We start from the raw sequence: 26,663 nt of genomic DNA on the forward strand, positions 1-26,663 counted from the left end.
AATTAATACCCTATATTGTTAATATATTAAATAATAATTATAATAATATTATAACATATTAATATTGTATAATTAATATTTTCTTATTCATAATTATTATTAATATGTTATATTGTTAATATATTAAATAATTATTATAATAATATTACAATATATTACAGTTGTTATTAATATATTAATATTATATAATTAGTATCTTATTATTAATAATTATATAATTAATAATTAATATTCTTAATATAGTAAATTATTATTATAATAATATTATAATATATTATAGTTGTTATTGATATATTGCTTCCGATGGAATTTACTTGCAAAAAAAAGTATGCATATTTTTTTTCTAAAATATTGATATACATTTTAATTTTGTTTTTATGTGAATCAATAAGTTAAAAAATCAACGTCTAGAAACTATCCACCGATTTTTTTATTTATTCCGGATTTAGGAACTAATTTCCGGAAAAAAAATTTTCGGAAATTGGTATTGAAACCGGAAAATATTTTTCCGGTTTGGGTAGTTTTGGAAATAATCAAGAGGCTTGGTTAGTTTTTTAAATTTATATATTTTTTTGGATATAAATAAAAAAATCAACGTCTAGAAATTATCCACATTAGTACATTTTTTATAAGCTCTTGATGACAACCAAAACAACATTGAAATGCCGTCATATACATAACATATACACATATACATACACATACACATACACATATATACATATACACATATACACATACACATATGCACATATACACATACACATACACATATACATATATACAATTTTTTTTGGCATATACACTCTAAACAAGAAAACTTTTTCTTCAAAAAATTATTTAAATCAAAATATTCAGATCTCTAAAAATAAAAAAATAAAAAAAAATAAAAAAAAGGAGACCGCCCGTGGGGGGGGGGGGGGGGGGGGGGGGGCGGTTTGGTCCCTAGGAGACCGGCCGTGTGCCGGGCGGTTTGGTCATTTTTGAAAAAAAATAGAATGCGGGATTATTTTTAAAATTCACTTTTTATTTTGGGTTATTAATAAAAATGGCCGATACAATTTTGACTGCTGTATTGATCTTCTCCAAATTCTATAAAAAAAATACAAATTTGAGTATGCACGCTTAAATATTACACTAATGTACACTACTTATATGTTACGACAATATATCTTTAATTATTTATTCATTTTTTGTTGACTAAAATAGTTGAAATTGTTTAAGAATGACAAATTATTATAATATATCTCTATTTTGTAAACGTTTATTACAAGAATGGAACAATATCTGCGAAGGTAAAAGTGTTTTTTGTCGACGGTATCGTCGCGGATACTCCTGTTAGTAATACAGATATGCTCAGAAATAGTATGTTTTTGTCAGTGTACTCTCAATAATAGTATTTTTTTTACCATCGCAGATATTGTTCCATAGTTGTAGTAATTATGAACTGATATCACATAATTTATTTACTATTATTTTTTAATTTTTTTTTCACGAAGGGAACAGGCAATTAAGACAGCTTGGATTGCTTCTTCACAACTCAACTAAGCACGCAAGGTTGCGTGTTTTCTGCTATCGTTTCCCTATTTAGCAGTGCACGCCGAAAAATACTGAAAAATTAGAAAGGAGATGTTGATATTTCACCAGTATCTTTTCTTGAATGGCCAACAAGGCAACAACTGATATGTAGCAAAGTCTAATAAAGAACTTTAATTACATGTCCTTGTGCTTGTTTTTATCAAATTTATTTTTAACTGTACGATGGAATCTATTGTGATGATTTTTTTTTTTTTGTATTTCCCAATTTTAAATGAATAGAATAAAATATTCTGATTTCTTTCATATGTCGATCTAATTGGTGCCCCACAACCAGTCAAATTACCAAATGCATGTACTTAGAAACAGATATAATTTTGTCAATTTTTTTTAAAAACAAAATAATCATGTAATCTTGTTATTCATTTAAAAATATGAAATAAAAATAGCTAAAATAGAATTGAGAAAATTACACAAACAGTTCTGATCGAAGTACCACAAGTTTATCATTTTGATCTTTAAATTTTCTCATTTTTAGTCCTTAAAGTATCATTCACTTACCATATTTGTTCTTAAAGTTTTAAAAATATTATTTTGGTCCTTGAAATTTTTAATTTGTATCAAATTGATCCTACATTTTAAATACATTGAAAAAAATGATATTTCATCTGTCGTAGTGTCACCTTTAGCATTAAAACTAGTATGAATGTAGTCATCAAACAATTGAATATATAAATAATGATAATTATCATGTTATCATATCAATTAATACTAGCAATAATATTTGTACCATCATAAATTAATTAAAATAATATTTACTTAATATTTTGCCATAAATATCAAACCACCAAACTATTTAATATCCACAAAGTATTGTTTCTGCCGAGTTTCGAACCTACGACCTTTCAGACGGAGAGCATTGTCTTTGTCGCTAGATCAAAAACTGGTTCTCAATGAGGGAACTAATTCGTCACAAATAAAAAAAAATTAAGGACCAAAATGATAAACTAGTGATATTTGTTTAACCCTAAGGACCAAATAGTAATCAAGCGATACTTTAAGGATTAAAATATTATTTTGCAAGTTTAAGAACCAAAGCGATAGGCCAGTCACCAGTGATGCTTTTAAGGACCATTTTTATAATTTAGTAATTAAAATTTTGTAAAAACATATATTTAAAAATAAAAATACAACGAGATATAATCTTAAGTTCATTAAATGATACAATAATCACCAATGTTATATTACCTAACAAGATTAAAAAAAAATAGAGTATATATCAATTTATGGATATATGGGTTCATGCAAACAATATATAGGATCAAGTCACACTTGACAAAAGCTAAAGTAGACAAAATATATAGTGCTTTGTCCAATTAAACTTAGAGTGAGGCTATGGTACTTTGCAATGCGCGGATCGTTCCGTATATTGGATTTACATCTCTGTTTTTAAACTTCAAATAGTCAATCCGAACCGTTCAACATTATTATCATATGAAAATATACATGTAGACAACATTTTAATTTTTTTGAAACTTTTTTTTATATATTTTGAGATAATTAAAAAATCACTTCATCTAAAAATTTGGACCATTCGAAAGTAGTGATCAACTACCTACCAAAAAAAATAGTAAAAAAATTCTAAAAAATATAAAATTCGGTCTCCAAGTACATTTTCATATGATAATAATGTTGAGCGGTTCATATCGACTATTTGGACTTTGAAGACGGAGATATAAATCCAATAGATCCGCGCATTGCAGAGTACCATAGCCTCACTCTTAAGGCTATGTTTGGATGACACAAGAATAGAGACTATTCTAAAATAGTAGCTATTCGGAATAACTATGTGTATCCCAACAACATTTTTGCTATTCGGAATAGCTAGAATAGCTGTTATTCTCTATTCCTTATAAATGTTGGAATAACTACTATTTAGAAGTGTGAAGAAAGAGAGAGAAAAATGCTTTATTTTTGAATTTCCGCCAACACAGTCCTGAAATAACAAGTTTGACACCACTTCCGCTATCTCCACGTCGTGACAATTTGTTTTAGATCCTACTTGTCTATCTTTTTTCTTAATTAGCACCTTGTGAACACAATTCTTTATTAGTTACAGCTATTCACTATTCTACATGTACAATTCCAAATAACATTTTTACTAATCCGAATAGCATCATTTTCACACTAATATAAAAATCACTATTTTTTCTCTGTTCTCATTTATTGTTATCAAATTTCACTATTCTAATTATTCTAGCTCCCATTCAATCGCACCCTAAACTTAGAGTGGGCAAAGAGATGGTACTGACGACATTAAAACCGGAAGAAAACAATGTACAGTTCAATTTATTTGATTAGACAGAAGAGATGCACTAGCTAAACGATTGTTAAGAACCTTCTAACTACTATTGTTGAATAAAAGCAAAAAGGGTGATCGTTCTTCACTGTTTACAAAGATGGTTTGCCTCATTCTGTGTATTGAATTTATATTTGTCTTTAAAATTTAAATAGTCGAACTGAATTGCTCAACATTACTATCATATGAAAATATACATGAAGATCAAATTTTAAATTTTTTGAAATTTTTTTTTATTATTTTTTTGAGATAATTAGAAAATCACTTGATCTAAAAATTCTGGACCATTTGAAAGTAGTGATTTTCTATTTACAAAAAAAATAGTAAAAAAAATTTCAAAAAATATAAAATTTGATCTCTAAGTATATTTTCATATGATAATAATATTGATCGGTTCATATCGACTATTTGAACTTTGAAAACGGAGATATGAATCTAATACACGGAATGATCTGCACATTCTGCGCATTGCAAAGTACCATAGCCTCACTCTAAAACTTATTGAGTGGGTAAAGAAATGTTAGTGACGACATTTAAACAGGAAGAAAACAATGTACAGTTCAATTTATTTGATTAGACAGAAGAGATGCACTAGCTAAACGATTGTTAAGAACCTTTTAACTACTGTTGAATAAAAACAAAAAAAGGGTGACCGTTCTTCACTGTTTACAAAGATGGTTTGCCTGGTGCCTGGTGAAAAAGCAATAGCAATAGCACATGCAACCTAAAGAGAGCACCAAGTCACCAACCATGCCTTTATTATTTTATCAACTGTACCTTTCAATAAGTTTCAACTATTTGCTTTGTCGGATGATGAGGTATTGAGGTCGCTCATACTGTTCAATATTTATTGATGGTCTTATTTATTAAGAGTTGCAAAAATGCAGAGGCAAAAATAACTCAGTAAAAATATGTAGATCGGCAAGAATTACAAGACCTCTAATATATCAAATCTATTATATTATCAACAAAAACTCGACCTGAATTTCGTGCTATCGATAGAGAGATTAAAATTTACAAGGTGATAACCAAATGAAAATTTTGTAAAAATAAAGATACATAAGCATGTCCGAATTCCGGAAACAAATGATTTAAATATCAGTTGGTTGATTGTTTAATTAATTGCAATTATCAATCGCCATTTTATTCCCTTGATTGTTTAATCAGTTGATCAATTGGTCACCGCAATCCTAAAACATGTGAAATTAGAATGATGACTTTTGTCATAAAATACAAAGGATGTCGCACTCGCAATTCTCAATCAAATTGTCGTTTTCGATTAATGCATGGCGAGTTGGCGACAGCCTTCCACAGTCCCATCACAGGATTCAAATGCATGTGCTCAATTGCAGAAGATCAACATCAAAATTTAATAAATAACTTTTGATATTTTGAAGGGACAATCCGAGCTACCTATTCAATGTACATGTTAAAATCTTGTAGGAAATCAGATTGTGTTTTTTAAAATTCTTTTTTACTATTTTTAAAAAATAAATTAATTAATTAATTTAAAAAACTCTAGTCCGTTCAATAAGAATGGTTTTTTTTTCTAATAAAATATTCTAAAAATTTAAAATTTTGTAGATTTTGATATGTGGAGCAAATCAAGTGGCTTGGATCCACCGAGTCCTGGATCTCTCGAGTTGAAGCTAAAGCACCAACCAACAGGTGATATGCATTAGTACCATTAACTTCAAAAAAATTAAAAAAGAGAAGGGGGGGGGGGGGGGGGGGGGGGGGGGGGGGCAGAGAGATCATTCTAGTTACAATTAATATATGCAAAGTCTTGATCACTGTACCTTTTAGGGCCATCAAATTGGAGAAAAATGATTTTATCTTAAAAGATAGATTCACAAGGAGATTTATATTACTAATGATATTCTATTCTTATTTATTATTGGAGAAGACATCCTAGCACCCTTCAGCCAAAATTTATCCCCTGTGCCAGCGGCAATTCACTTCCATAGTTGATTGTACTGAAAATTTTATTTATTATTGGAGAAGACATCCTAGCACCCTTCAGCCAAAATTTATCCCCTGTGCCAGCGGCAATTCACTTCCATAGTTGATTGTACTGAAAATTTTACAAGTCAGGATGGATCAGTAGCTTCAAAATAAGCATAAACATTTGACAAATATAATGTAAACTTAACAATAATTAACAGCCACATGTGTTCGTCTGTTTATTATTTTCTAGAAGCCGTTGGATGACAGGGATTTTATTTGAAAAAATTTCTTGGATCAGTAGCTTCAAAATAAGTATAAACATTTGACAAATATAATGTAAACTTAACAATAATTAACAGTCACATATCTTCTTCTGTTTATTATCTTCTAGAAGCTGTTGGAAGACAGGGATTTTATTTGAAAAGTTTTCTCTACCAGCATACCGTGTAAAAAACACAGAAAAATGATTTTTCTCACTCACCAAATTCCAGCACGAACCACTGGCATTGTTACCGATTCGGTATTTTCAAAAGTATAAACCATGTGTTTTAAAAAAAGTAAACCATGTCATGTATAAAAAAGAAAGATCTCCGAATACTTAGGTTCAATTGAAATTCTCAAATTATGTGTATATGCATTTCTTTGGTGTTTTTTTGGAACTATTCTTTGAACTCCCTGGTGGGTTCAGAAATGTTGAACCATTGGGTCAGATAGAGAAACCATCAAATTTCATTGATTTGGTTTACTGTTTACATATTAGGCTTTGGTGCTCTTGCTGTAGAGACAAAATATGAAATATATCAAAAAATTAATCATGTCCGTCCCACTCAGACTGTTCAAAGCAACTCGACTTTCCCAGGGGGTCAGATAATTCCAAAACAGACCCAACACCTTAACCAATGGAATCAAGAATGACAATTTTTTTTTTTTTCAGTATTGTTTATCTCAAGATAAATCACCAAAACGATGCTAAATGTGTTTGTAAGCTTCATTGCATGGGTGACAAAGCCCGTAACGTACTCCAAATACAATGAGGTACCATGTATCAGTGTTAATTGAGATCCATCATGTGCACAGTTTTTTATGCAGCTAATGATAGAGCCCAAGAGAAAAAGATAAAGAGAAGTTTTATAATTAAAACTAGTGAAGTTACCAAGTGGCACGTCGCATGTACTGCTTCCAAGAGTCGCTGCCTGCTTCACGGCCACCACCAGTTGCCTTTTCACCACCAAATGCTCCACCGATTTCAGCACCATTTGTGGGAATATTCACGTTTACAATGCCGCAATCACTTCCAATTGGCCTGTAAGATACATCATATTAAATGGAAATTTAACATGCCTAAAAGTGCATTTACTATTTCTGACTGCATGTTCGGCTCTGTAACAGGTACATTCCCCCATCTCCCCCTTACTTTTACCAACCCATGTAATAAGATGTCTGCAAAAATTTGCTATTTGTTTGTCAAAAGAGGATGTATGCAACTTTCCCATGTGGTAAAGCAACTGTTGCCTCGATCCAGTTTCAATGAGCTGGTGACAATATTGGCAACATTGCATCCTCTCAGATGTATTATGCTTTTTCACTATACTTAAAAAAGTAACTACTAACATCACAACATATAATTACTATGACAGGAATGGCTCCATCAGTCTGTTTATTCAATTGAGTTTTGGTTAATTAATGTAGCTATCCTTAGAACTAATTTACGAGAAATTCACAATGAACACCTTAGCAAGGCCCTAACTTATGATAACACAAAGCTACTAAATTCAACAAAGGGAAGGGATATATTGACTACCATATTTATTAGACAATTGCGCCAACTGACAAAACAGTTATCAACATCAAAAAGTAAAATTGTAGATAAGTTTAGATAGATTGTATAAAACTTGATGCAGTTTGGGAATTGTTGGGCATCCATCAAGTGCCGATAAAAACTAAATTGTTAAATTGTCATACTGCTAATAAAAGATCATTCTATCCTTCAAATTGCACCAAATTTGATGCCCAATCTGTCTAACTTGTAAGAGATCTGCAATTTTACTTCCTTCTTTTTTATTTACATACTTGTTCGACTGATTGTCACAGTTGTCAATAGGTTTGCTTTCAATAGAGCCTATCAATTCAATAACATTGCAGGAAAGCCCAATATTTTGAAGTGACCTCCAAAAATTATCTTTATTCGAAACATTTGTAACAATGTGCCTTAACAATTTGCTTAGCTCTGAGAAAATTGACAAAACATTCCTCTTATAAATAAATCAAGCCTTTGCTTAGGAATCACAGAAGCTATCACTTGAAGTCATCCATATATGATAGTTAAGTCTAATTTCCGCAACAATATTTTTCAAATTTGGACGATTATTTACTGTATTGCCCCATATTTTTCACAAAAACCCTTTCCGGGAACAAGTAAATACAGACTTACTTCCATTCCCAACAAAGAAGTGAGTTTTTACAGTTATCAAAAACTCTAGGACACTTTTGCTTAGAGACCACACCTTTAGTGTATAACACTTACCCAATCCACTTGAAGATAATTTCAGGTCGACGTGTGAAAATAGAGCTGCTCAAGCCTTGTGGCACTGAATTGTTAATCTCAATTGCTTCCTTCAGAGTCTGAATGAAGTATGGAAAAGATAATTCTCTTAATAATTTGGTATATTTTGTGGAAGAAGTCAGAGCACTGATGTTTCGTACCAAGCAGCTGAGTGGGAAAGCAGGTTAGACTCAGTCATGGTACGACCGATCAGAACTTAAAACTCCTCACTAAACCTTCTAGCAAGTGCTCTGACTGGAATTTGTTCAGTAAATACTACAGACAAAGACTCTTGCAACCAATTCTTCACCCCCCCCCCCCCCCCCCCCCCACATGCATATATATATGTAGAGTGGCGGAGGGAGGGTGACAAAGAAGGGTCGGTTGTACCTGGAATTTCATCACATAGAGAACAGGGCCAAACAGCTCCTCCTTGACAACAGGTGCACTAGGTGAGATCTCTACTATTGTTGGTTGCACAAAATTCCCTTCCGATTCAATTACTGACCCTCCAGTGACAATTTTTCCTCCCTGTATAGGCATAGACATATATAGGTAAACAACAAAATTAGGAGCAACAGGTTACATATGTAGAAACCATGTGAATGCCCAGATACATCCCTCAACTTGAGCATGTGAATGTATCATTTCAATAGATGTCAAAAAAAATAACATTCAACCTAACAAGACCTTTTTCCACTATAGGAAACCATACCAACACTTAACTGCTTCGATGTAAGGATTTGCTAAGGTTCACATTTTGGGCACGATATTGCAAGAAGCAATACATATATCACAAGCTACAGATAACGCCCTTACAACACTCATCTGTAGAACTCAGCCTGAGGAAACCTTCAATTATACAAATATATTTACCAAGCCTTAATGTATCATCAGTTGCAGCATCTTCAGATATGATGATACTTTAATAATTGGTCAAAAGTATAACTGAAAATAACCTGAGATTTTATAGCTTGAATTCCTTTCACAAAGTTCTCTTTTGAGGCAGGTGTGTGGAGTGGTCCCAATAAGGTACCTTTTTCCAAAGGATCCCCGATTCTAACTTGTCTGTACACTTCAGTTAGTTGCTCAAGAACAGTCTGGTATATGCTTTCATGGAGAAGCTGCAGTTTTTTAGAGCATATGTAGGTCAGAGAAAAAAAATGCAAGGTTTAATATGAGTTAAATTAGACCCAAGTACATTTCACCACATTAAGTAAATTTAAATAATCAAGTAAACTTCAACAATACTTCCACAAATTGAAGCAGTTTCACATCAAGTTCATTACATAGATTATTATAGATATACCTCCAACCATGAATAGTTACCTCAACTAGAATTTACTAGCTTATTTCCATACAAATTTGTATGTTTAGGATATATATATGTTAGAATGTGACATCGGCTTTAAACATGCCAAAAATATTTAGGGACTTGAAATTGACCTGCAGATTTGTGTGCATCATGCTTGGAATAAGATCAGTATGATCAATTGGATAGGGGTAGTAAAGTTAAGTGATATTATCACCATGGAGATGTGATATGATCATTTTTGGTTCAAATTTTAAGAGATTCAATCTTACTAGTCGGCGGCAAGTGGTGCAGCGTTGTCCAGCCGTGCCGACAGCGGCAAACAAGACTGACCGAACTGCCAGCTGGATATCAGCATCATCCATTACAATAATGGCATTGTTCCCGCTCAGCTCGAGTAAGCATTTGCCAAACCTCTCATTGACCTTTTGTTGAACTGAAAGACCAACCTGCATTTGTTACCACAAAAAGAAGTTCCCCCTGTCAAGTTTAGAGATATTTAGCAATAACAGATATCAATTGAAGATAATTCTAACCAAAGGGGGAAATGCAGATACCTTTTTGCAAAGAGAAAACAGCAAACATTAGTAATTCTGGATACAAAAAGGAGGCACCCAAAACTAGATTTATACTGAGTTACTGACCATATCATCCTAATTTCTAATCCAAACATAACTTATATACATTATGCCTTATACCGGAGGCAATAACCTCTAAATTGAATCCCTCTCGTTCTCGTTCTTTTTGTTTCTCTTATATATTTGTCCCATTCCCCTAAAAGTACCCTCAATCACTTATTCAATAGGAAGAGAAAGAATACACATTAATTTATGCTATTGAATAAGGATGGTTTAAGTTCTCCAAGAAGAAAAGAAAGTACTTCAAGAACCCCCCACCCCCCCCCCCCCCCCAAAAAAAAAAAAAAAACAAAAAAAAAACAGATCAGTTAGAGCATTCCATAATGATTTAAAAAGTGGGTTCTTCTGCAATATGCCAAAAGTTATCGGAGTTTTCTCAATAAGGATAGAAGTGGGACATTATGAAAAAAAAAGAAAAAGAGACTGAATTATGTATCTTAAGATACCTTTGTGCTGCCGGTGAATGAGACCAAAGGTACCCTTTCATCAGCAGCCATCACCTGGCCAACTTCAGCTCCGCCACAAAATGCGGTGAAAATGGCACTAGGTAAGTTGTTCTTCTCCAGTACACCAGCAACTATCTTAGTCATGGCTATTGTGATTAGTGGGGTCGTAGGTGCTCCTTTCCTATGAACCAAAACTTCAATATATCACCTCGTGCTAATGAACAATCAAATATTAAAACTGCCACAGTTCTATTTTCAAAAACCCCTTTCACTGTGCCAATTCAACTTGTCCACTTGTTGGACAGTTTTCAAGGACAACCACATGCAAATTACAGGGGGGTTTATAGACTAAAGTATTTACACTAACACCATTTAGCAGTTCGATTTACAGGGGGGTTTCCCCAATTTTTATTACAACATAATTGATAAAGGCAGCCTTCAGAACACTTGTAATAAGATTTTCCAGAGCATGCCCAACTTTACTTCCCAACTAGAAGCACAGATGTTTTATCAACAGGCACGGAAGGCAGTAGAGAGGAAGGGGGGCTTTGTATGATTAGCATTCTAATGAAATGTACGTTTTTCCAAATCTAAAGGTTGTGTGTCAATCACATTACTCACATGTTTCCAAGTCTGTAATTTTTGGTGTGATAAGAAATTGCTTGCTAACCACTATTTGAAAAGACAGCATTACTAGAAAAAATTCAAATCTTACCAAACTACACTGTTTCCACAGACTAGGGCAATGCATGCATTCCACCCTGCAAAAGCACGAAGTTTTATATTTACTAAAATCACAAATTCACAAATTCTGTCATAATTTACGGTACATGATACTACCACCACCAATTAGTCAGTTGGTCTGGTTCATGAAAGAAATAATCCCAAAGCAAAAAGAACTAACCGAGTACAGCGCATGGAAAATTAAAGGCTGTTATGACACCAACAATCCCAAGGGGATTCCAAACCTGAGTCATATAAAAATATGTTTACACAATCAAGAGCTAGTCTTCTCAAAAACCAAATTTGCAAGATTTTACCAATCCTAGAGTCTTGGCTTTTACTCACCTCCATCATAATGTGATTTGGTCCTGTGGCAATAAAAATGTTGAGTAGCAAGCATTAGACAACAGAACATCCAAAAAAAAAAAAAGATTGAAAGAGTGTGAGATCAATTAGCAAAGTACTAATACAAACAGTTCAAGTAACATATTAGAATTTCGCACATATTTTGATTTACATTTGTGCCAGCAGGTCTATGCTTATTCTAAATTTCCAACTACAGTATGACGAGGTTTCCTGTGCATGGCATCAACCACTAAGGTGTTTTATATTTATATATATGGCTAAAAACACTGAAATATATATGGCAATATTCACTTCTGCATCTAAATAATGAGATAATTAAACTTACGTTCAGATGGGATGATTGATCCATTCAGCTGCCGACTTAATCCAACAGCATAGTCGCACATGTCAATTATTTCCTGTAGAATTGATAAATGTCATTCGTTAATAGTCATCAAAGAAACTAACATGAAAATTTATCAAAAGGTGATTACCGAAAAGATGAGCCAATAAAAAGGATCAATCAAATGATATGGATGCCTCGTAAAAGTCCTAAAAATTACTTCTTAAAGTCATCCATAGAACCAAGCATCCAAGTGCGAGATTGACCTAATTTCTGTTCAATTTGGTTTTCACTATAGGGGAAAGAAGATCAAGGGAACAGTGATGCTGGTCAAAAGTTATAGCAGTTTCTGTTTAACTATTTTAGCAGGATTATTTGTTAGTAAAAATTCATATAATTCAGCTCATACTAATTTAGCAACTCAGAGTAATTATAATTTGGTTCTTGTAATTATAAAAAATATTGGGTGATATCTTTGTATATATGAAAAGAGATAGTGAGTTTGATATTACAACTAATTATGAAAGAAACACTACAGTTTGCAGGAAACAATGAAACATTCAGTATTCTTTCCAAGTAACCACAAAAATGTTAACCCTTATTTATATTATGAACAAAGTTACATTCAATTTGCATTACAGTACAGAAACAAGTAAAAACTAACCCTTTTTTTTATAACAGAAAAGGTACCTGAACTTCACCAATCCCTTCAGGAAGTATCTTGCCCATCTCAAGGGAAACAAGTCGGCCAAGTTCATGAAGCTTGCCCCTCAGAGCATCTCCAATTTGCCTTACAATTTCTCCTCTCTTTGGAGCAGGGATCTGTCAATCAAGATAAAAATGTTTCCACATTAGCATTCAACAAAAGAAAGTGTGACTTCAACCGAAAAATTAATATAATTTCCTTTAAATTCAGCTAAGCCACTAGCTGCCTTGCTTATACCCTGATCTAATCCAAATTGGGAGGGCCAATAGAATCCCATGATGCTTCAATTCAATAAAATGTGTAAACGATAACAGCTAATTAGAAATGCTAATACTATGCATGTCATCATAATCAAAGATAAATATAATACCATCCATCCATCCCTCTGCCCACTCTACCCAAACCATACTCCATCTATTGAGACGCTCATAATACTCACTTGCAAACTAAAATTTTCAGTAGCTATAATTAGAAAACTAAAATGTTCAGAAATTTACCAGAAAGGCTGAAAAAAAAATTATATTTAGTTACATTCTACAATCTTAACATAAGAAAAGAAAATATGAAGCAACAATCCCCTTCTATTGAGCTTAATTCCAAATTACCAACCTGCATCCAGATCTTGGTAGCCTCAGCACAAGCTTGCATTCCCTCTTCGTAGTCCTCAATAGATGCCTCCACCACCTCAGCAATCACCTGAAAATTGCATCAAGCCGAAGTCAGATAATACCAGATCAAATTAGACGAAAAAAAAGGATCAAGAGAAGAAACTAGCCTGGTTGTTAGTCGGATTGACGGAGGAAATAACTCGGCCACTGCCTTTCCAGATGCCATTCACAAATGATCCTGGATTGCGAGGTGTGAGGCTAAGCTCAGAGAGAAACTGGTGTTCTTTCTTGAATCCCCCCATAGTGAAGTGTTTTCTGATTATGTGACTGTTTGATAGTGAGTTGAAGAGAAAAAAAAAAAGGAAGAGAAAGAAAAGACGGGACACGGGAGAGAGAGAAAAAGGGGGAGGTTTTAAACGAAGAGGTGCCTATGCATTGAGTGCAACCTGGAAGGAGAGAATCGAGTACAATCCTCTGGGTTACCTCAAATTTTGAGATTATACCTGAACAGTCCGATTAAATCTGCACGATTTTTGAAGGATCTGTGCATTACAGGCATGTCCAGATCTAAAATCAAATGGTGCGTTAATGCAGAGTATGATGACTCGGAGAGAATCGGTGGAGCGGACGGGACGGTACGAAGGCGCATGATTTCGGATTCTGATCCTCTGTTTTTTTATCTCTATACAATTATAATTGCACGATTTTCCAGCTTTATCCAAACACAGCTGATTATTTTTTTTAATAATGCCATATCACGATTAATATCATCAATTTGATTTGCCTTTTTTTTAAATTATTTAATAAAGTGCATTTTTTATTTTTTTTATTATTGTTTGTTAATCTTTGTTCATATTCTAGGGGAAAAAAATAACTTATTTTGAATTGGAATTAGTAGAGAGATGAGATGAGAGAAAATAGGAGAATCAATAAACAATGAGACGTGTTCATTTTTTTTTTCTTTATATAGCCTTTCACGCAATAAAGAGTTAATTGCGCATATTCACTTTCTTAATTGTTAAAGAAAAAAACACACACAAAAAAAATTGGATCAATTCTGGGTAACACACGTTGATTAATTATATATATATATATATTTTTTTTTGCTAAATTAAAAATTTCTTTCTAAAACTAAAAGAATGTTGTTGCTGCCTATTGGCATAATAGTAGAATAACATTATTCTAAGACTACTAGGACTATTTTTCAAAATTTGCTCCGGAATAAAAATATGTATTGAAAAATAAAATCGAGATCAGTGTTATACAAAATAATGCATTCTAAATAAATATAAAACAATAAAATTTCAGTAGATTATCATATAATAACTTAATTAATTATCTATACTAAAATTAAATATACACTGTTGAACAATTATGGGTAAAAAAATGAATAATTTTCAGCTATATAATTAATGATTGGAGGAGGAATCCACTTACAACATTTTACAACAATTCGATTTTGTAATTTTCAAAGTCCAAACAGTCGATTCAAATTGTTCAACATGATATCTATATTAAAATGTGCTTGGGATTCAATTTTACATTTTTTTTTAAAAAAATTATTATTATTTATTTAGTATTTTACAAAACTGCTATTTTTCAGTGGTCTAGAATTATCTAAAAATAACAGTTTTGTAAAATACAGTTTTTTAAAAACAACAGTTTTGTAAAATAGTAAACAAATTAAAAAAAATGTAAAATTTGATATTTAAGCGTATTTTAATATAGAGATCATGTTTTTATTTGGTCTTTAAAAACCACAAAACTAAATTGTTGTAAGATGTTGTAACTTGAAAATGTTTTAAGTATCCCTCCTCTTAATGATTAATATAATAACTAAAAATGTTATTAAAACAGTGAATTTAGTACATTGACACGAATTACACAAGTTAAAAAAAAAAAAAGAATTAGATGTACCGAATTCTAAAAGAAAAAAAAAATTAAAAAGTTATTTAAGAGTTTGAAACTAAACAATCTTTATCAAAAAGTATAAATTTCAAACGGTTTGACTGTGTTTGCTATTAGGCTAATTTAAAATTTTGCACGCTATCTAATCCATCTCATCCTCGGTGTTTTTAATGTTACGTACCAATCCATTAAGAAAATATTCGCTACAAACAAAGAAAAAATTAAACCCGTCAACCAACACCAAAACTTTTATCAAGACAGCGAATCAAATCAAAATTAAAATTATATTGTTCAGTTGTATCTTACGAAATTGATCGTAAAAAATCAAAAAATCGCGAGTCATTTCGGTCTATATAACACCAACCTATCAAATTGACTTCAAACGGTGAATTCAAACTGTTCCAACCGATCTACTTCATTAGTTGTGCGTTTACATGTAAAATTTATAACCTTTTGAATTTATTTGATATCAAGTCAAGCAATCAAATGTGCAAGTTTTTAAATTAATTTTAATACATTCATTTTTCAACATTTTTACCGCTTGATTTAATACTAAAATAACTCAAAAATATTAAAAAAAAAAGAATGTAAACACATCACTCATAAAGTAAATTAGTTTGAACGGTTTGAATTAGTCGTTTGCAGTCTATTCAATAAATTTTGAAGTTAGTGTTATGTGACATCGATATTATACTAGCCTGACTCAAAAATGGTGGTTGTTCTAATCATTTTGAAATCATAGACCAATCATAGAGCACGGCGAAATTCGTGGATAACTAATGAGCATGCAGAATTCAAATTGTACATGACATGTTGGAATAACTTCGTATTAAAAAAAAAATATTCAAATAGCATTTGTGTACGGTTGGGGGTGGCATTTGGTCGTCACAATTGGCAGAGGATTTTCGCCTCATAACTTCCTCTCTGTAATCTTTTATTTGCACGTTACAATATTCTTTTCTACAACTCGGATTAGATGAGTAAAGATTTTAACAGAGCAGTTTTGGCTTCATACAGCGCACAGACGTTGAAACAGTGGCGCAAAGGGTTCGTGCGCTGTATGAAGCGAAAACTGCTCTGTTAAAATCTCTACCCGATTAGTTGCTAATGCGAAAAGGATAACGAGGAGTTAGTTGGTGATGGCAACATAGTACATGGCAAAATAGCAAATGGTGGTTGTAAAAAGATAAAGAGGATTTGGATAGATCTTTAGGTAGTAGTAATCGCTATCATTTTACAGGAAAAAGGAACTAAAACAGGTGGCAATACATTGGCAGAAGCCGTGCCGTGATGGAACTCTCTTTATTTTTGTACGAGTCGTAATGAAACTTTCATTCTCATTTCCCTTTTTTGATGGTTTGTTTTCCGAAAGGGACATGTTGCCCTGGAGCCCTGTAGGAACCGAAATCTCATTACTCGACTGTACTATTATTTTTTTATTATTTATTATTATCATAGTCATTATTGGTTTGATGAGCATCTCAGTTGTGTTGCTAGATCTAGTGTTGTAATAACGGTATGCGCTCGTCATACAGATAGAGTACTGTTAAACAATTAATTAAGAATAATCAGAAATGATTGAGAATAATTAAATGATTAGTCGGGAAAATTCGTGACAGTTTGATCACCACCACCACCACTGACTAATCAGCCGATTAATCGGTCTAAACAAACGTTTTTTGCAACACTAGACCTAGTTCTGCACTTTATGTTACGGAAATAAATCTGCTGCCATCCAATCATCCAAAGGAATTACAGGGTTTCTGTTATTTCAAATCCAACTTTTCATTTGTTTTTAAATTTGTGCATAGAAAACACCTTCTATTAAAATTCATGCATTTGGAAAAAAATGAAAGGTTGGATTTGGAATAACGCACCGTTTGAGCTTATTTATAGAACGTTCGATTAAAATCTGGGCCAATCCGCCAATGTTTGTAAAGCATGAGATTTCTTTAGGATTCGTGCTAGTATGAAATGAACTGGTCAGATCTAAACTCGAACGGTGCGCTAATGCAGAGGATTGATGCCGAAATTTGTAAATGTACTCCTGCAAAAAAAATATAAACCAAAAGACCACTGAATTTGAATAATTCTATATTTATCCGGGCCGCAACGACAAATAACATCCGTCAGGAATGGGGTCGTTATTTGTACAATATTCGTTGTAATGTTTAGTTGTTGTGAAGTGCAACGACAAATGGTAACCCTAAAAAATAGAGCTGTCATTTATCATTGCGTTTCAGGTAAATATGGAATTTTTCAGAAACAGTGCTCTTTTGTTTTTTTATTGAGGGTATATTTAAAAATTTCGGAGATCGATGTCAATGTTCATCACTTCATCACAGGGAAATTTTGATGAACATGTCAGCTGTCGGATTAACGAATAAACATGAGTTAACGGGTTTAATTATGACGGACCCGTTAATTCAACATTCTTTAGTATTCAGTTCCTAACCGACCGTCGGTCATTGGGTCTATGCGTTCTCTATGCCTGTCTGGAGAAGAAACCACACAAGAATTTCCCTTTCAGATTCTCTTGCCAAGTGATATTATTTCAACCAATTGGTACTTCGTCTAAATCCAGCCTCAATGGTGCAGTGCGACTCCATCGGCTCAAGAGGGAGTGAGTAGGGTAAGTTTTCTTACTCATGGGTGTTCATTGGGGGATTGAATCGTCTGCTCCGAGAGTCACTGTTGATGGACCCCCTAAACCCTAAATCCTAAATTCTAAACCTCTAAACCCTAAATCCGGCTCCACCCCGCAGTGACTGAGGGGGCAGGATTTTCCTGCACCCCGGGGGGCAGGTGATCTGCTTCCATTCATTGGTTCGGTTCATCTGCATTCATTGGTTCGGTTCAGATGAATCGAACTAGGTAAACCAAAATTATAATTCGGTTTCAAAAATAGAACCAAGCCGAACCAAAGTTTTATTTTGATTTGTTCGGTTCAAATCAAAATATATTATTTTTTTATTTAAAGCAATTGGTTTGCAATAAACTGAAGAATATTAAGAAATAAACTGGGTATTAAGAAATATACCGGGATATTAAGAAATAAACCGAAGTATTTAAAGTAATTGATTAAGAAATATCTCGGGTATTAAGAAATAAACCGAGGCAGCACGGACCAAATTCATAATATATAAAAATTCAGTCAGTTCAGTTATTTTGGTTTTGAAAATTTTGAAACCGAATCAAACCGAAGTTATTTATTCAGTTTATAAAGCAAACCGAACCGAATCATTAAACTGAAAAAACCGAACCTTTTGGTCCAAACTATTTCGGTTCGGTTCAAAACCGACAAAACCGGACCCAATGAACACATGGGGGTCGAATGGCAAATCAACAGTTGGATTTCTCAATTGCTTGTACCTAAATATGTGCCCAGATAAGAAAATGAATTTCCTTTATTTATAAGTTATAACTGAAGAAATTAATTATGAAATAGTTCATTATTCAAGACAGGTAAAAGGTAGCTCACTCATTGAAATCAGGTACTGGTATCAACTTTCCTTTAATGGAAATTAAAGATGGTCATGGCATGGAATGAAGTTTATCGAGTCTGATCTGTATATATTTATGAAGTTGATCGATAGAAAGATACGAGTATGAACTCAATCGATTCAAGTGAAAAAAATAAGGAAACCAAATCGAATTAACCAAAATATAATGTACCGTCTATATGTGAAGTAAATTGAAAACAGTAATTTCATGTTCACTATTGACAATTCCAATCTTCATCTGCACAAATGAAGTTATCGAAGAATGTTGTTCAGGTACATTACAAGATTTGCATTCTTCGAATACCAAGAATTGGTATTCAACCGATATATATCTGGTAAAAAATTTGTACTAATGCTTGTGGTAGATACTGGTAAAATTTTGAGATCTGGATAACACATGTATACATCAATGCAAGGGGTACTTTACTGAAATCAAGCTACTTAATATGCTATTTTTTTCTTTTTTCCTTTTTGCAGTATTGCTGTTCAATTGCACTGCTGGGTTGAAATGGGTGCTTTTGCTCATCTTTTGTTTGGGGCTCTGGTTGCTGTTGGTCGAATGAGGCTTACGTGAAATTTGTTGCACAAAACTGAATGCTCAGTTGGACTTGATTGAATAACAATTGAAGGCTATAAGAAATATCTTGAATCAGATCGTCAGTTAACATGCATCAACTGTTTGAATTTCAATCCCGCAAAGTACACCAGAACTGGTATTAGGTGCAAGATGACTAGCGTGTCAACAGATCAGGAAGAAGTATAGGGGGTTATTTAATTTGTTTTGACCTTGGTTATCTTTTGAATTTCACAACAATATTTGTAGGTAATTATACGAAAAACATGGTTTTTTTTATTTGTAAAGAAAAAAAATATTGGGTTATATTCTATAAGAAGCTGGTAATTTGTTTTACTTAAGTGTAAGGCGGGGTGAAATTGACTTTTCAGTTTCCCCGACTGAACTCTCGCCAAATAACTATGTTTCACCTGTGATTTTGTTGTGGGATTTTATGCCTCTCAATTTGGTTCTTCTTCAATGCCGTATTAACATAAATTTTGCATTTGCAGAAAACTGGACCGACCGACCAGCTGAAGAATTCAAGTCTGACCGAAGCAGACAGTTTTGTGATTTGTGCCAATCTGTAACGGTTTGGATTCAAATTCAAAAATTTGAGTTACCTTAAATGATATGAATTCATTCTGATCAAGTGTTCAGCGAGAATTCCGAAACTCTTTCTCGTTTTGGTTTTTTTTTTTTACTAGTTATTTTTCAAATTAAGAGCATAATTTGTAGGTACATCTGATTTGAAATATCTTGTTTCCAATTATAGCAACTGAAAATTCTGGAGACATTTTTCTCTCCATTTAATGATATTTGGTTTTACAGAAAGTCAGGCTTTGTTTTGCTTCTAGCAGTTCATCTAGTCAGGCTTTGTTTTGCTTCTAGCAGTTCATCTAAATTATTGTGTTGATATCTGTGCTGGTAAATTGAAAAGTTTGTCTCATGAATGCTCTGAGACAATTTTACCAGAAAACGTCTTTTATTAGTCTGGCTCAGCTCAAGGAGAGTAAATGTGAGCTCAGTCCTTGCTGGTTTAGTTCTGGTTTAAATGCACAACTTAGGTCAATTGAAGCGAATTGGATTATTTAATAAAAAGAAGAAATTGTGACGCGCTTTGAACATCAAGTTTATTGTAGATAACTTAGCTATAGGTCTATAGCAGTATTTTAATTTAAAGTTCCGGAATTCTGATTCAGGATTTGTTGTTTAGTAATTGTATCCTCCGATATCAAGTTGACATGCCATGTTAAAAAATATACTTTCACATGTGAATGATAGGGACTGAAATTTCAATCCCATAGTATAATACGGAAGAAAATATACAAATTATTTTGACCAAAGGAAGCATGGGAAGGCAACTGCGTCAAGCAAATAACATCTAGCAAGTAGCAAGATAATCTAAACAGTCCATGTGACGTTATAGTAGGTGCGCACTTTCTGAAAACATAGGTGCTTTTCAGTAAGTCTCCTTAAGCCCCAAGCTTAGATTAAAAGATAACTTTCTTGGTCATTTAATCCTTAATCTTAAGATTAAAAGATAACTTCTTTAGTCGCTTAATCCTACCGTACACTAATTTCTTGGTGCGGAATAAAACCACCTCTTTGAACTTTCTTTTGCCCGGATCTTACTTTTGCCCGGATCTTAATCCTCTACCGCCTCTTCCTTTAGCTTATCGACAGTCACTTCTTAACGCAGATTAATATTTAATCTTGCCGAACAGCCCCATAACAATTATCGCAGAAGCTTTTCTTTTTCCAGACTGCGTATAATTACACCCAAAAATTTCAAGTACACAGAAGAGTAACCTTTTTTTAATTCTCTATTAGTATTGATACTTGCAATTTGGGAACAACACAATTTGCTGCAAAAATAAGCTTTCCTTCCAATAAGATAACATCTGTATGTTTTCTATCCCATATAAAATTAGACTGAAATCAAACTTCAAAAACACAAATTAAAATTCATTCACTGATTCATACCTTTTTTTTTACTTCCCAATGACATCAAAGGCAGACAAAATAACCCACGGATCAATGGGTCAAGAAAACAGAAATTAATTTAAAATAGATCAACAGATGATCTGAAAATAAAAACTGTAAAACATGTTGAAAAGACGGAAATTTTCAAAACCCTACTGCCAATATAAAATATATACAACATCCTAGAAAACTAAAAGACTGCATATGTTATTAAGGTTTTCCTTTGAAAATAGAGGTGTTGGGTTTTAACCCAAGTAGCCTCAATTCAGGATAGTCTTCTTCTCTCAGCTGCATCATCATCACCACCACCACCACTGCGATCTCGCATCTCACGTTTCTCATATTTTCCATTATTACGCCTCCCCCCACCTCTTCCAAACTTGAAGCTGTCTCTGTCCTTGCCTCTGTGATTCACATCCCCACCTAAACTGCGGTTAAGCCTCCCCCTCGGGCTACTCCTCCTATGAGCCTCAAATGACTTCTGACTTGAATAACGAGGCCTGAAACCCTCTCCATTCACACTCCTCTCAAAAAGCCTCTCAGCACGGACCATTTCATATTGATCTTCTTCAAACCCCCTCCTATGGTCAAACACATTGCATCTTTGCCCGGAATGCACTGGATGGTGGTAGAACTCATCCCTCTGCCGATGTAGTGGCGGCGGCGAGTCCAATGGATGAAACCTCACGTCTCGTGGTGGGCTTCTCCTCATTAAGTTAACAGGTGAGGTGCATCTCCTGTCATTAACACACCTTGGACCATGGGATGGGAAGTGGTGGTGGTTCCTGTGCACCAGGTTCAGTGCTCCAGGCCGATCACCATAATCAGGTCCCATTCTGTGAAGTGGCGACCTCCCTCTCTCGTGCCTTGGCTCGTGATCTGCAAGACAGCGACCTCCTGCAGTTGGCGAGACCCATGCATTAGGGGATCTGGTTCTTGACCTAGAAGGAGATCCAATGTGAGGTGGAGATATGTGTCGTATGTGGCCCCTATGTGGGGAGAAACTCCTTTGCCTTCTTGGGCCTGGGCTGATTTCTATGACAGGTCTATGATATGGCTCCCTTACTGGCTCTGCGGCGCACCTGCCGGGTCGACCACCTCGAATGCCACCAAACCTGTCAGGGCTTATCACCCTCTCTCTAGATGAACGGAATCCCCGGTGATCTCTCTCTGTAGGGGTTCCATGATAGAAGGGTGAGTTATTCTGACATTTCCTGGAGCTACCTGACGCACCAGTCTTCACCAAAGTGCCATCCGGGGCCACCATGAAGCCATTGCTCTTGACCTTTGCAATAGAAGCAGCAGTTGCATTTCCTGAATTAGATGGAGCATACGATGGAGCACCAAACTCTGTTGTCCTATGATGGGTGCGACCTGTATTGATCCGGGTTTCAACCCAATGTTCATCTCTTCGGCTAGTATTAGACTGCCGGGAGGGCCCGCCCCTGCCACGCATCCTAGGAGCTCGAGGATTCCGGTCAGGTCGTGCATCCGAGTCGTCTTCTCTGGACCTAAAGAAAATATAATTGACCAGGGTCAACACAAGATCTTATAATTAAAAGTCAAACCAACTATAAAAATGTGAAATTCAGAAAATATACCTTCTTGATCTGACAAAAGAGTTATCATTCCTAAGCGGGTCATCAGTAGATCTGAGTGTGTCGATGCCTAACGATATCTCTCTCCTAGATGATGAGTCTGGCCTACTTTCCTGCTTCAAAGGAGATCCACTATTTTTGCTCGAACTTTCTGGTTGCTTATCCCATCCTGTTGACTTCTCTCTAGAATTATGCATGTACTCTGCAGTGCTATTCTCACCTAAATTGTTTGCCTGGTCATTTTCCAACCGCTCAGTCTGATCTTCAGATTCCAAATCCATTTTCGCAATCATGTTAGTGCCCATACAATCATCAATTTGCACAGATGTATCAGCCACCAACAGTTTCTCTTCTCCTTGAGGAGCATCAAGAGTGGCAGAGCCCATGACTGGAGCATCAGGCAATGGCTCCATGGGATAATTACCTCGTTCATCAGCTTCACAGTGCCCACGTTCAGTCTCTGTATCATTATAACCATCAATCCCCCAGTAGGGCATAGCTGGTTCTCTCAGTTCTCCATCCTCATATTGATAGTCATCTTCTTCAAGATCCTTCTTGGGTGGATACAAGTGTGAATGATCACCGTCATTGGGCAACTCAACAGAACTCCCGTGTCTATCCACTTCGACACCCATTTTATCACTAACAGACAAATCAACTTTCTCTACCTTCTCTGTGTCAACTGTGTTATGACCTCCATCATTACTGATTATCGGCATCAGGCCAGTTTCAATATGTGACGGATTTGCAAGGTTCTTCTCCTCAGCAAGTTGATTGCAGTCGCTTTGCCGGGCACTGTTCTCCAATTTGTCATCTCCAGTCATGGAATCACGTTCCACTTTATTGCCCCCCATCATAGCATCATTTCCTGCCTGATCATTACCCATCACAGAATCCTTAGGCTCAGAATAAGGAGCACTGGTAACAGGTTCCTTGGTGCATTCTTCCGAGATCGGTTCAGGTCCAGTGCTCAGCTCCAATTGAGGATTGACTTCAAGTGGCTTGTCAGTAATAGATTGAGGCATTTTAATATCTTCTTTTATTTCAACTGGTTCCTTGGTGCATTCTTCCGAGATCAGTTCAGGCCCAGTAGTCATATCCAATTGAGGATTGACTTCAAGTGGCTTCTCAGTGATAGATCCAGACATGTTAACCTCTTCTTTTATTTCAACTGGTTCCTTGGTGCATTCTTCCGAGATCAGTTCAGGTCCAGTGGTCAGCTCCATGGACAACTGTTCATTTTCAGAAGCAGACAATTGGTTTGAGTACGGTCCATTGTTGCTCTTGACTTCCTCCTTGGCTGAACTAGGACCAAATGGAGGAATCATCGGGACTGGGCAGGGCGTGATAGATTCCACAATAGAATCCTTGGGACTGACTTCAATAACAATGTTGCCTTCTTTCCTCAATTCAGTCCCAAGCAACTCACAACTTTCCTTTGGTGCGACAATATCTAGCACATCTCCATTATTCCTAATAGTACTCTCATGATTTTCATTCCTGGTCATCTTCTCAGGTTCTTCCTTCTGGTTGTTGCACACTTCAGTATTACAAGCCACAGAAGCGGTCTTCTGCTCATCATCTTCACCATTGCCATCTTCTTGTTGGTCCCAATCATCCATCACAGTGTTAAGATCCCAATGAAACTTGATCTGCTTAGATGACTTGTCTGATCCATCATTTAATACTTCCTTCGCAGTCTCAATGTGAGAAGAAGAACCCTCCAAAGACATGGCTGTGCCACCAGGAGACTGCACTTCAGAAGCTTTTTGAGACATAACCACACCATTTTCTCCTTTAGGTGACTGAACTTCAGAAACTGGGAAGTTGGTGTCCTCGTCTGGCAAGTCACTTTTGCAGGCAGCTTCAGCAAGAATTGAAATTCCAGAGAAATCAACATGGTTGTCAAGTGAGCCTTCCACAAAGGAAGCCGAGCCAGCCTCCAGAGTCGATGCCTGGCTGGAGTCGAGAGGGAGCGGTGCAGGAGAGCCATTCAGCACTCGCATCCTTTTCTTGATTGGGACATTCTGGAACGTGTCACTAAAGCGCCTAGTCAGAATTTTCACACCTAACTGTAAATAGAAAATAGAAATGATCTAACAGTTAGATAAATTTGTTCAACATTAGATATAGACAAGGGCAACCTTATAAATGTGGCATCAAATACCAAGATGGTAAATAAACACCTTTTCGGATTCTGAAGCCAGAACTTGATCTGCTTCCTTAAATTCTTCATCTGAGGCATTCTCGCTGCCGTTTGAGCTTGTTGTGGCAGCCTTTTGTCTGTTGCTTTCTCCGGCAACAGAGCTCCGGGCCCGTCTGACAGCCCTCTTTTTGCCCTTAGTCGTCTTCCAGTTAACACAAGGGTCTATGTCTCTAGGCAGCTCCAAGCCAATGTTACTACTGCTCAACATATTTCCAAAGCACCTTTCTCGTCAGCTGTTGATTTTCCTTCCCTACAGGAAGACGATGACCGATCAATCTGCAACAGATGTAACATGTGAATTTAACGATTTGGTACCATGTCCTGAAATCTCTGTGATCTTGTACTTCTAACAGATCTACTTTTGCTTTTAGCAACTAGCTGTACAATTTTTTTCCTTTCCCCATTAAGAATCTCTACTTGAGATCTCTCTTGTTTTCCTCCAGAGGAAGAAATGAAAAATATTCCCGAAAATTCAGGAACAAGAATAATCCTGGCACCAGAAAGCGCTTAATGTTGGCACAAAATAAGAGCTCGATTCAGTATCAACTACTTCTATCGCACCTTTTTCTTCAAATTTCAAAAGGAGAGTAAACTTCTCGCAATCGAGAGCACAAGAGAAAAACAGAGAGGCGGAGGACGCAAAACTAAACACGCCTCTCCTTTTCAGTGTCCTGTCTCCTGGAAAATTCAATCCCAAGCCGCAAATCTGGAAAACCTGAAACCTCCCGAACCTTCTGACCGCTGCTCAATCAGATCTGCAATCCTTCTGGCCTCGAAACTACCACAAGACCACATCCACCAAGAGAGGAATCGAAACTCGTCCTTCTAGGCCGTGCAAAATCATCACCAATGGAGCAAGCTGTTCGTGATTGGATTATTTGGCTGAAATATTGCAATCAGAGAGGAGGAGAAGAAGAAGAGGGGTGTGAAAAGGAAGAGATATTGTGCTTCGACTAGGGGAAAGAGCTCCAAACCTTCGCTGTATGCGCCAGCGCTGACTCGATCGGAGAGAGAGAAAAGTCGATTGGGAAAGAGACGAAGACGATTGGGGTAGGAAGGTGCTCCGAGGTTATTAGGCAGGATATGAAGGAGGCGTATTTAGGGTTCAGCTTTTTTTAACTATCTATTCTATTTATTTATATATTTATATAATTTTTTTTATATAAGTGGCAAGCTGCCACCTGATTTATTTAACAGGATAAATGTTTGTGCTAAAAGTCCACGAAGGAAAACCCAAAACCTGGTAAGGTATCGATGAAAGATGGGAAAACAAAACACAGAATCATCTTTGACCCAACAACTTGTCCAAGCAAAATTCGACCCAAACCCCAATTCTGTGATCGGTCGGTCCATAGCATATCCAGACCAGGTACCATACCAATTACCAAACACAGATTTAATGAT

The 26,663-nt window shown here is 35.2% G+C and overlaps 2 protein-coding genes across 4 annotated transcripts; both read right to left on the reverse strand.

Moving 5' to 3' along the window:
• Positions 1–5,647: 5,647 nt before the first annotated feature.
• ALDH7B4 (aldehyde dehydrogenase 7B4) lies at positions 5,648–13,925 on the reverse strand. 3 transcript variants are annotated; one of them, XM_078324098.1, is made up of 14 exons: positions 13,673–13,925; positions 13,507–13,593; positions 12,882–13,013; positions 12,195–12,267; positions 11,849–11,871; positions 11,685–11,748; positions 11,496–11,541; positions 10,781–10,961; positions 9,969–10,145; positions 9,344–9,508; positions 8,775–8,915; positions 8,367–8,464; positions 6,996–7,145; positions 5,648–5,871 (listed from the first exon to the last, which is right to left on the reverse strand). In XM_078324098.1, the coding sequence occupies exons 1-14, from the start codon at positions 13,805–13,807 to the stop codon at positions 5,817–5,819; spliced, it is 1,527 nt and encodes a 508-aa protein (XP_078180224.1). In that variant the 5' UTR covers positions 13,808–13,925; the 3' UTR covers positions 5,648–5,816. The 3 variants fall into 3 exon arrangements, with proteins under 3 accessions (XP_078180224.1, XP_078180223.1, XP_078180225.1); XM_078324097.1 differs by lacking the exon at positions 5,648–5,871 and adding an exon at positions 5,881–5,969 and having other exon boundaries at positions 13,673–13,904; XM_078324099.1 differs by lacking the exons at positions 5,648–5,871; positions 6,996–7,145 and adding an exon at positions 7,779–8,069 and having other exon boundaries at positions 13,673–13,904.
• Positions 13,926–21,410: 7,485 nt separating this feature from the next.
• LOC144573789 (dentin sialophosphoprotein-like protein) lies at positions 21,411–26,337 on the reverse strand. Its single transcript, XM_078323536.1, has 4 exons — positions 25,821–26,337; positions 25,240–25,535; positions 23,057–25,125; positions 21,411–22,966 (listed from the first exon to the last, which is right to left on the reverse strand). The coding sequence occupies exons 2-4, from the start codon at positions 25,465–25,467 to the stop codon at positions 21,721–21,723; spliced, it is 3,543 nt and encodes a 1,180-aa protein (XP_078179662.1). The 5' UTR covers positions 25,468–25,535; positions 25,821–26,337; the 3' UTR covers positions 21,411–21,720.
• Between the last annotated feature and the right edge of the window lie 326 nt (positions 26,338–26,663).

Source organism: Carex rostrata, chromosome 22 (genome assembly GCF_964058835.1).
Source record: "Carex rostrata chromosome 22, lpCarRost1.2, whole genome shotgun sequence".
Lineage (NCBI taxonomy): Eukaryota > Viridiplantae > Streptophyta > Magnoliopsida > Poales > Cyperaceae > Carex > Carex rostrata.

Coding starts and splice junctions, on each gene's coding strand:
- ALDH7B4 (XM_078324098.1), bottom strand. CDS start 13,807: ATGGGGGGATTCAAGAAAGAACACCAGTTTCTCTCTGAGCTTAGCCTC. Junction 9,509..9,968: donor GCACCACTTGCCGCCGACTA/GTAAGATTGAAT, acceptor AAAAAACTGCAG/CTTCTCCATGAAAGCATATA. Junction 8,465..8,774: donor TCTATGTGATGAAATTCCAG/GTACAACCGACC, acceptor TACTTCATTCAG/ACTCTGAAGGAAGCAATTGA.
- LOC144573789 (XM_078323536.1), bottom strand. CDS start 25,467: ATGTTGAGCAGTAGTAACATTGGCTTGGAGCTGCCTAGAGACATAGAC. Junction 25,126..25,239: donor TGGCTTCAGAATCCGAAAAG/GTGTTTATTTAC, acceptor TTCTATTTACAG/TTAGGTGTGAAAATTCTGAC. Junction 22,967..23,056: donor TCTTTTGTCAGATCAAGAAG/GTATATTTTCTG, acceptor TATTTTCTTTAG/GTCCAGAGAAGACGACTCGG.